The sequence below is a fragment of the Alnus glutinosa genome, chromosome 12, assembly GCF_958979055.1.
Source record: "Alnus glutinosa chromosome 12, dhAlnGlut1.1, whole genome shotgun sequence".
Taxonomy (NCBI): Eukaryota; Viridiplantae; Streptophyta; class Magnoliopsida; order Fagales; family Betulaceae; genus Alnus; species Alnus glutinosa.
The window spans coordinates 26,569,524-26,580,825 of NC_084897.1; the positions used below are offsets into that span (position 1 = coordinate 26,569,524).

The following is an 11,302-nucleotide window of genomic DNA, read 5'->3' on the forward strand; positions in this document are numbered from 1 at the left end:
GAATGTCAGTAATGCTGTAATGGTCTAAAAAATCTGTCTTTTGCCTGACTAGTTTTTCTAAAGGACCATGGCCCATAGTTGAAATATTTTATTGCATTCATGTGCAATGCACCTCTTTTGTTTTTTTATTTTTAATCTTGATAAAGCTTCAACGTAAACAGGAGCGTGTCATTTGGATGGATAGAGATTAAGGATATATTTGACTTTGAGGTTTCAATGTGTGCGATTTAAAACATTATTTTAAAAAATGTAATTAATATTTTGTTTGTTTTGACATAAAATAATTTTAAAATAATAATTTTATTATTTTTCGGTGTTTGGTGGATGCAAAAATAATAGTCAACCGAAAAATGATTTCCGTTTGATCAAGATTACTTAGTAAATTTCGAAAAATTATTTACGCTTTTTAAGAGTATAAATCATTTTTCGAAGACGGCAAACGCATTCGACCCTTTTTAAACAACACAGTCGACCTTCACGTTCAAGCAGTCGACCACCACCGAAATCTCGTTGGTGCCGAAATCCGACAATGTCTAGTCACTGTTGCCAGAATTCGGTCATCTTCGCCGAGATTCGGTTGAATTCGGTCAGCCCAGATTTCAACAACCAAACTGGTAGTATTCTGGCCATCTGGCCGGATTCCAGCAGGCTAGCCAGATCTGCTAGAACTGTTGGATCCCGACGGGCCAGAGCAAGCTAGCCGGATCTAGCCAGAACGGCCGAATTCCAGCTGTTCTGGCGGGAATCCAGCATAAAAAGGCCTACTTCAGGCCGTTCTGTGCCGGATTCTGGCAGTTTTGGCTAGATTACGACCATTTTTCGAAATCCGGCTACATTCGCCGAAATCCTGTTGGTCAGTGACGGAATCTCATCACCGGAGATTTTTATATTAATATTTATATGTTCTAAATAAATAAAAAATGATTTTTATAGGTTAATATGGTTGAATGAAAATATAAAAAATATTTGTAATTTTTCGTATGCACCAAACATCGAAAAATGTTTTCGACGAGAAACATTTTTCTAAAAATTGACTTTCCTGAAACTATTTTACGATAGAAACTATTTTCGTCAAAACAAACAAAGCATAAGTTTTTAATAAAATCATGATATCAACTTTTAAGATGGTGCATTTTTAAAAACGTCATTTCCTTACATTTGAAAACGTATGTTTAATGTTTTCAAACCACTATTTTTTAAAAGTGCACTCCCAAACAAAATGCATTTTGCTTTCAAAGTGGCAAGACCAAACAGACTCTAAAAGTTCAATACATTGAGTGCAATACCTTTATGTGGGCCATTCATTTTACATGAACGACCTACATCGTGACAACACAAAAAGGAGAAAGAGGTAGCTTGAACGGTAAGGGCTTTAGGTGGTTTAGCTACGCCAACAGCCACCCCTTGCGATGAACGGTCGGATAATAAGTATCCCACTGGACCTCAATCCCATTTGCATAATGGATCTTATACTTTCCCTGCCTAGACTTCCGATGTAAGTACACAGAGTGGAACAAATTTGTATACAAATATATAGTTAAAAGTATGATACTTCCATTCTCAACATCATGCAATTTATCCGGCAGTTCAGAACTAACACTGGGGAGATTCAGCAACAGATTATTAGGTTAAGGACTTCCTAAGAACTACCTAGTTCAGAACAATCAGCAAGAATCATATGGTGAATGGCTTATTTACAATTGATATGAAGAGAAGCACAAGATGAAGAAAACCATGAAGTCAAGCTATTCATTCCCTAGCCACGTATACAAGCATCCCTTCTTACCAAAACCCACATCTCTGAGGACATATTGAATGGGATTTAAACCAGGCATTAGTGCTACCAAATATCTTGAAACATGATCTAAATAAAACAAAATACGACATTTGTAACATCCTAGTCCCATATTGGGAAGAAAAATAACTCACATAGAGTAGGTAAATTATTAGACACTCATAAACGCTAAGTCCCGCAATACTAAGTGTGACTAATTTTATAAGTGATTCAAATGAGCACCAATTGCAACAGGACTAAGACTAGGACAAGTTCAGTTTTGGAGTGATAACATAGACGTGGCTAACACTTCTTATAAGCCATTACAACATTAGTTCCATATACCCAGAACCAAGAGTTGATACTAATAATTTCAAAATTGTTTTTCTATCCGAAAAGAGTAAAGTTTTGATGATTATAGCCTTTAAAGTAAATGAGGAAGCATGTTTCCATCAGCTCTTGTGATTATATATCCTACATCTGCAGAGAAAAGCAAAGATTAGAAATCCAGATAAAAGACAGAGGAAGAGAGAAGGGGAGGGCCGAAGGGTGGGGGGGAGGGAAGGTACCTGTCAATTATGCTGTCCAAAACTGTTACGTATTTTACAACAGACAGCGACGAATTTACTTGAAGAAGCTTGACAATAGAGGTCGACTGCCTTTCTCCTTAACCACTACATCTTGTTTCTCCCTGACCACCATCGGAGGTGAGAACTGTAACTGTTTCTTCTCTAGCATCTTTTTCTGCTTGATCTTACTCCTGCCAACTACTTTAGGCTTCTTAGTTACCTTATCCTGTGATAGCAGGCGCTCCATCTTCTCTACTACCTTCAAATGCCTCTTACTATTATCTTTGCACTTATCGTTCTCAACATCCTCTTGCATTTCAACACTAACCTCATGCTCCTGTAAATGGCAATTTTGATCGTCTAAAACGTTTCCCTGCTTCATATTTGTTTCTTCTGGGGGTGATTGACATGTCTCAATTATTTTCTGGTGCTTCTTAGCCATCTCCTGGTACTCCACTCTCTCAACTACCTCTGGGTTCATTATAGCCACCTCCGGCTTGGAGAGACTGCTTTTCTTCTCAAAAAACTTCCGTTTCTTCAATGTCTCGTGCTTTAGTTCAGGATTAGATGTTGATAGGCCACATTCGTGTTTTCTATCTTTCAACACGTGATGCTTCATGAGATCTGAAAGCGACAGATCACAACTCTCCTCAGTGACGTCTGGCTGCAGATGAGCTTTCTCCACCTTGACAACCTCAATTCCTCCTTTAACAACACCACTACTCATTGTTTCCAAAATAATCTTCCCAAGAACAAATCTTATCTCGTGCACATATCCCTTCCCAAGCGTGTGGTAATCAATTTGAAAATTCTTTCTTCCACTATTATAGGACTCAATATCTTTCAAGAGCACTCGGAAAATTTCAGCAACATCTTCCCCTTTTGTCTTCGAAATGAATACCTAAAGAACCGCATTTTTTTATCAGATCAGGTGCACATCAGAACTATATACAAGTAAAACTGTAAAACACATACGTTTACTGGAAGAAACCATGGGGATAATCATTGAGACAAGTATCTCCACTATGGAAGGAGATGGTGAGACATAACTGGGTAACATGCCTGAGCAACCACAATGGATATCCGGCTCGTAAATCATTAAATATAGGGTCAAAATTGGAGTTTGTGGTGGAAGGAAATAGGCTGTGAGCTTGCCCGTTCAGTAACTTTGTCTTAACACCGTTTTCCCCTGAACATGATACATGGGCATAGATTTATGGCATGAGAAATGCCAGCAACAGCTGTGACCATCGGTGCACACTGATCAAAACCAGCCCTATATATGCAGGCCTTCAGTTGTGTAGATGCACAGGGTAGACCCCGCATATTACATGTGCCACATTACCATTGCCAACTATTGAAACCGTCAAGCATATCCACATTTGATTTCTTTTTAACCTAAAATATTAACTTACCGCAAAATGAGGTTAGTATGTTGATAATTTAGATAGGTTGGAATTTAGATAGCTTCCTTATACAGTATATGGCATTTTTATGTTAAAACTTTCATGCATGCACATGCACACATGACAAGTACCTGTGCTTGTAAAGTCATTAACAAGGAGAAAATTATGCTGATGATGATGATGAAACACACTCTGGGTATGTATGTGACAATGAATCAGTAACACATTGCGCACGTATATATGTGGCAATGAATCAGTAACACAGTATGTATGTGACAATGAATCAGTCATGTAACAAGCTAGAATGAGATGACAACTTCTCTCAACCAGATTTACGCAATCATGTGACACAGTAACATTGTGATCGACGATTCATAGAATAAGATGAGATGAAATCAGCCACACTATTAACTTATACACGAGCCAAAGCATTTGCCTTATCATCCACTGATGAAAAAGCAAGATAGAGGTATTGAGTCTGCAGATTTCCTATTTATTTTTTTGGATGCAATGGGCAAGTGAGGCTAGACAAATCCAATCCCAACTTGAACTTTGGCCAAGCTAGGTTACAATTTACAAGCTGGTGGTGGGCCTGGGTTGAAAAATTCAGTCATGAATTAAATTTAGGTTGGCCTAGGGTTGAAGATCTTTCGACCCAAACCCAACCCATGAACCCAGCCCATGGCCCAACCCGTACCAGACCTAACAAGCCATAATTCAAAAAAGGTATAACATTTCAAATACTTGTAAACCACATATCAATTTCAGATTGTTTGTGATTAGCTAATAAATATATTGTTTTACTCATGAATTTCATGTTTATAATGTTTCATTTTAAGTTTTTTATTTGGAGCATATCAATCTTAATTTTATATCTCAGTAGCCACTTGATATTTGTGAAATTTTAGCTTTCTAATGATGATTAAGAGAAAGAATTACAAGGTAGCCAGATCAAAAATCAACTTGACCTAACCTGAATTACAAGGTAGGTCGAAGTCAACCCAACTACGAAAAATAATACACAAGCTAGGATTGGGTTGAGTTATATGGTTTGATGGTTGTGTTGGACTAAGTCAGGGTTCAAGGCTGGAGAGCTGGGGTTGAGTGTGGGTCAGCCTCCAACCCAGACCAGCCCGCACAAGTTGCAGCGCTATCATTTTTGCCTCTTTTTTTTTGTCTGATGAATTGCAGACCAATATTTCTGGCTCTGCAGTCAAAACATTAACCCAAATGTGCCCCCAATGAAAGCCTACAATGTCAGATTCAAATTACCTCAGACGAGTGATATGTAACCAACATTTGGCATATTTATGCTTGGGTTAATTATGCTGCATATATGAGGTTATTAGCAATATAAATTATGGGATATATGTACTTACAAAACCAGAGCATGGAGAAGTTGGGTATCTGCACATTGATTCGAAAAGACTATCTCTATTAGTCAAAGCAGCTATGGAATCCTGCACCAAAGATGCTAAAAGAGTAACTCCTTCAGCAATTTCTTCATCTGATTTAAAATCAGAGGACCCTGAGATCTCCGGTACAAAATTAACATGCATTTGAGCATGTTCTTTAGCAAATTTAACACCTTTCTCCTGGTTTCCATGGTACAGAGTAGAAGCAAATGCCCAAATCACACTAGCCTCTTGAGGGTTATTTACTAATGCCAGGTGAAAAGCCAACAGTCCGATCCTGTTCCATACACAAAAATATGACCCCATCCAAACGGAAACCATTGTTGAAAAGAAACAAAAACATATAAAACCACCAGTTACATCAGCCATCTGAGACAAGTCTATTCAAGACTAAAGCTCAAAAATGAAGCATCTTTTTCATAAATAAACAAGTCGCACGGATGATCCACTTTTTTTTTTCCCTCAAATGAAAACAACCGACCACTGTTTTGTATCTACAGTAAGGTATAAATGAGTTCCTAACCACGTGTCTATAATTGAAACGGGAAGTAAAAACATTTTTTGACAGGAAGCCAGCAACCCTCTTGAACTAAAAGATCATCATCCACAAGGGTAGGATGTTTGCTACACAAATGAAGAGGCAACATGTGTATTGGTAAAATAATCATACAGGACAGAGTTCCAAATGTTTTGAGGCTCATGCCTAGGAAACTCAGCTTACATTTGGTGGTCCTGAAGTCTCTCCCAGAACTTGAACAAATTCTTCACCTTGTTACATATTAGTTCCTGTCTAGACCCACATCCCCACAATAAAACCCTTCATGGGTTCCCACATTATCTGCCGAGGCTTTTACGAGGCTGGAGTGAAAAGGCATTTGAGCAAAATTATTCAATTTTTTTCAAATTCGAGATAACTTAATAAGTCAAGCAACTATGTCCCACCAATCAAGTTTATGATGATCACAACATAATGATATTATTTATATTTATAACAGAGAAAATAAAGCATTGGCTCACCACAGAATGGAACCAGAAGGCCGATCACAAGTAACCAATTTATCCAAATGGAAGAATAATCTCTGCCCAAAAATGAAAGAGGACATGTTAGGAAGTAAGACAATGAAAGGGAAAAAAAATTGTGCTTGACAAATTCTAAGCCATATTAAGCTCATAATAAAGTAGAGTCAAAAGATCATTCGCAAGCATCTACAAGTAGTACCAGAGCAAACAATGTTACTACAATGACTAAAGTTGAAAAAGAACTTCATAACAGCTTTTGTTACATTACTCCAACTTCATATTGTATCTTCATATTGTATCTTAGCCGATCTACCAGTATATCCATTATTTCCTGTCTAACTCCATGATATCAAATAATTCCAAGATTGAATCAATTTCATACTACATCTCATACCATAGGCGCATGTTTGTCACTAACTAAATAATGACATAATAGAGAGTTTGTTTTACTCCTTCCTTGTAGAGTTAAGCTTACCATCAACATAACGGAACCCTTAACAGATTCCTTAGCCTCTTTAAGGTATGCTGCCTGTAATCCAAACTTCAAGTTAGATGTAAGCTATGACAGAAATCATTACAATGTTGTGAATCAGATCCTGGAAAAACCACTTACCTGAAATGGAAGGATGAGTTCAAGCAGGCTAAATCTCTGAAGCAAGCAGAGAGAAGGTTCAGCAGCACCGTAAGACAGCATATAGTTCAACTCCAACATTATCCTGTCCTGTATATATAGACAATGCCATTTTATTAAGGAGTAGGATGCAGAAGTTGATAACATAAAATTACATTTGCTAGTACATCTAAGAGCTCCTCTAAAGCAGCTTTTATGAGAAACAGCACATTTTTTCTTTTCTTTTTTTAAAAGGACAACAATAGGTGGTTAACAATTCTACCATAAACAACAAAAAGGGAGATGGTACTACCGGAAGGTAAGGGAAGGCACATTAGTGCATTTGGCTGAGAATTTATTTGCAGAGTCAGTGGTAGCAATGAGGTTCCCTGTCAGTTTTTCAGTCGAGGAAACAACTGCAGTGCTTCCAGTGATGGATTCTGCAGGAGTGGCAGATTCCTAAAGGATATTGTTAGGCCATCTAATTCGAAGAAGGGTTTCCTTCGCTGGGGGTTTCTCAACCCGAGACCGGCTGTGAAAGTTTCTGCGGGAGTGGCAGATTCCTGAAGGATATTGTTAAGCCATCTAATTCGAAGAAGGGTTTCCTTTGCTGGGGGTTTCTCAACCCGAGACCGGCTATGAAAGTTTTTACTCCTCATATCTCGCTTTTAGAATCGGTCGTGTCATCATCGACTCTAGATGTAAAGGAAGATGGGGTGGTAAGGATTCCCTCCCCTTTTAGTGGTTGTGTCACTCCTACCATTGGAAAGGGTGATGATTTCAAGGTGAATGGTTTGTCCCAATCTCATAAGTGGCCAGTAGGTTCTGGTCCGTCTGGGGAAGTGGTTGTGTGAGAGTAGGGAGATAAGATTTGGGATGGGGAGGATGGAGATTCCCCTTACCCTTTGGGTGTTCTTCCTCCCAACATGGCATTGGATTGTGAGTTGGATAGTGTTGAGGACGAGAATCCGTCCTTGGTGATTCTAGATGCCTTTGAAGAGGACTTTCTTTGGGAAGTTAAGGTTGCGGGCCCGAAGACCAAAGGTAAGAGGGATTTTGAATTTGGTAAGCCCCATTAACTACGGTGATGCAAGTGTGTCCACTCGGCATAAGAAAGACAAGGCTCACGTGTTGTAGCAGGGAGTGCTTCTTGAGGGTTAGGGTTTGAGGAATTTTGGTATTTGAGGGTTTGTTGGGTTTCTTTCTTTTTGTGGGCTGCTTTGGATGTTCCTGTGTACTTAGAAGTGTCTTACACTTTTTTAATAAAACTTTATTACTTATCAAAAAAAATATGCCACAAACACCCAAAAACTTTTTAGTGACATATTTCATTCAGGATACTAATCTTGTTTAATGATATTTTGTTTTTAATGATATTCTTCTTCTTTTTCAATGATATTTCATTCACTTATTAAAAAAAAAAAAATTACTAAATCTTGTTTAAATCCTCAGCAACTACCTTGGCTAAACCCTGAACAGAAGAAGAAAGGTTACGCATTGCATTCTCCGTGTCCTTTGATAATGACAAGCCCAAACGGGCAGCAATTCTTAAGCCACGCAAAATTCTTGCTGCAATAACAATTGATATAATTGATCAGAGTCATTTAGTTTGATACCAGATTCAGCCAATGGCTTCAAATATCATGATGCTAAAAGAGGTTATAGACAAATTAACAAAAAAAATATCTACCACAATCCTCTTTGAATGACAATTGAGCAGGGATCAATGTTCGCAGCTGAGTCCACATCACCCAACAATATCAAATCTAAGTAAACTTCAAATGGCAACTTTGAAATAGATTAATTCAAACTAAACTTGACTTGTATTAGCAAGCAAATGAAGAGTCACCTTCAAGGATCTTAAGTCTGCCATTCCATTGGCGTAATCATATATTTTATTCACAAAAGGGTCAAAGAATAAGCTGCTTCCACAAAACCAAAATAAGATTTTGAGTTAAAATAGCATCAAACTAAAGTCACATATAAATAAGCAAGGACGCTAAAAAAACTTTCAGAGCCCGAAACCCATAAATAAAAACACTAAAAAAAAAAAAAGGCATCAAAAAGAGAAACCTTACCTATTGATAGTGAAGTCTCGACCTATGGAGTTTCTCCAACGGATGAAGTCTTTCTCATCACAGCCTCTTGGCATTTGTAAGGAAAGAACATCTTCTTTTCCTTTTTCTTTTTCTTTTTCTTCATCCTGTTTTGCCACAGTATCAAAACTAGATACCTGTTGCAAAAGAATTATAGAAAATAAAACAAGAAAATTAAGATAGAATATTAAACCCAGGACTGCAGAATATATGGTAAATTATATACCAAAGAGTCATATGGAAGAATCTTACATCGACGCATATAAAGTTACTAAATGCACCAACCTCAATTACAGACCCTTTGATATGCACCCTGCATATAGGAAATCGTCGTCCAACAATCATGGAGCGATGAAACTGCTTCTTGATCTGTAATAAGTTTTCAGAAAACAATAGAAAACTCTGAAGGTTATCACACCGCCGCATCAGCATACGTGTAGGAATCAGAATAAAAACCAAATCGGTGTCACAAAACCTGCTTAAGTTGAGCTGTGGTGACCACATCAAAATCTTTTGGTATCTTATTTAGGAGTAAATCTCTCACACATCCTCCTACTAGATAGGCTTCAAACCCTGCATATCGTAAGGAAAAGGAAACTACCTAGTTATGAATAAAAGACACTCATGTCCAACAAGACCCATACAATAAAAGCAGAACACCATATAAAATGGGAGCAGACTTAAAACACAACACACTCCTAAAAACATTCTTCGATCTAACAATATACATTTTCTTTCGAACACAAGCTTAGACCAAAATCCATTTAGTCGACCCTTTTAACCACTGCCTTTCCTGTTTACAGGCAAGCATGTCAAGCATCACCGAGCTAGAAATAATATCTACTTATTTGCTCATACGTCAATGAAACACAAATGCTAAAATCTAATACGCAAAGGAAATAAGTTTCAAAACGTTACCTGCACTCCTAAGAATTTGCAATACAGTCCGAGAGGGTAGCGGAATCATTGAACGGTCTATCCCAAACATCCTCGAATCCAACTTTTTCCACTTCGACATGTCAATGTGGCTTCCTAAGTAATCATTGAAACCAAGCCTTACTAATACATAAACAGTGTATCCGAGGAATGGCGAAAAAAGTCAAATCAAAATCATGCCCGCACAAAATGCATATCAAGCTTTATAAATGACTAGCTAGATACAGTGAATATCGGTATTAGGAAACCTCGAGGAGCCACAACATCAGAACTCATCTCTGGGTAGAACTTAGCTTGCAATCCCTCTTCGGCTGACGTGTGGTTGAACCTCTGCCCATGAAACGTCTGCCCAGACGAAGAAAAAAAAATAGTTACTTAACTGTTCGAAGAAACGCCTCAGAGAAACCAACGAAAGATATAACTACAGAGGGAAGGGAGACCTGTAAGTTAACTAGGGCTTTTAGACGAGATAACAAACCACTGCTGCCGTTGCCTCTCAGGGATACTGCCATCACAACGTGAAAGTCATGGCGCGCTTATTCAGAGTCCAAGCTCACTGCCTTATGTTCTATTCTGGTCGTAACTCGTAAGGGCTGGTGGGCGTGCGTCCTTAAAACCTAGTGCTACATAAACTGTTGGCGGTGACCCATTAGCACTCGCCACTCACTGCGTCATCTTCCACCGTCAACTGGCCGGGATTTGAGACGAATCGTGCCCGGACGCACCTAAAAATGAAAGAGTAATGTAGGGCACCCAAAAATGAAAGAGTAATGGCATTTTGGGTAACTCAAGTTTTTTTATTATATTTTATTATTTTTATAAAATTCAAATTCAACACAAGTTTTAACAATTTTTTTTTTTTAATTTTGTCACAAGTTCTCTAAACCATGCATACATAATTTCAAAAAATAAATTTTCTCAGCAGCAGCAATTTTAAATATAATAAAAAATAATAAAATACAATACAAAAAAATTACACATCCAAACCAGCCTTTAATATTCACATTTATTTATCACATTCATTATTTACCAAGACTTAAATGGGTTTTAATATCAACAATTTTTTTTATAAAAAAATAATAATAATAATAATAATATTTAAAACACGTCAATCGATATAAAATTAATATGGTAAATAATTTGATTTTAAGTGTTGTATATTTAATTTTACTTTCTTTTTCTCATAAAATTTTAAAATTAAAAATGTTACAACACATGTGGTGTTAGCCATTACGTCGGCAGTGTAAATTTTTTAAAAAAAATTGTAGGAAATTACATTTCCGAATCTCATATCTAAGCCATTCTCAATTCCAACTGTTTTGTAATGATTGACGGCCCCAAAAAAAAAAATGGATAGTCAACGACTCCTTGAAGGCAATACAACCACCTCTGATCATATTTTGAAATAATGGATTACTACGTTGGCTTATCTTGAATACGTATTTCTATAATTATTTATCTAAATTTAAAAAAATT

At 37.3% G+C, this 11,302-nt stretch overlaps 1 protein-coding gene across 1 annotated transcript; it reads right to left on the reverse strand.

Annotated features, from left to right (window-relative positions):
* Nucleotides 1–1,679: 1,679 nt before the first annotated feature.
* On the reverse strand, nt 1,680–10,580 carry LOC133852243 (uncharacterized). Its single transcript, XM_062288956.1, has 15 exons — nt 10,267–10,580; nt 10,075–10,171; nt 9,809–9,922; nt 9,366–9,463; nt 9,176–9,259; nt 8,873–9,027; nt 8,644–8,716; nt 8,485–8,530; nt 8,254–8,363; nt 6,798–6,905; nt 6,660–6,713; nt 6,182–6,243; nt 5,129–5,441; nt 2,344–3,244; nt 1,680–2,254 (listed from the first exon to the last, which is right to left on the reverse strand). Exons 1-14 carry the CDS (start codon nt 10,336–10,338, stop codon nt 2,399–2,401), a joined length of 2,232 nt encoding a protein of 743 aa, XP_062144940.1. The 5' UTR covers nt 10,339–10,580; the 3' UTR covers nt 1,680–2,254; nt 2,344–2,398.
* Nucleotides 10,581–11,302: the final 722 nt, after the last annotated feature.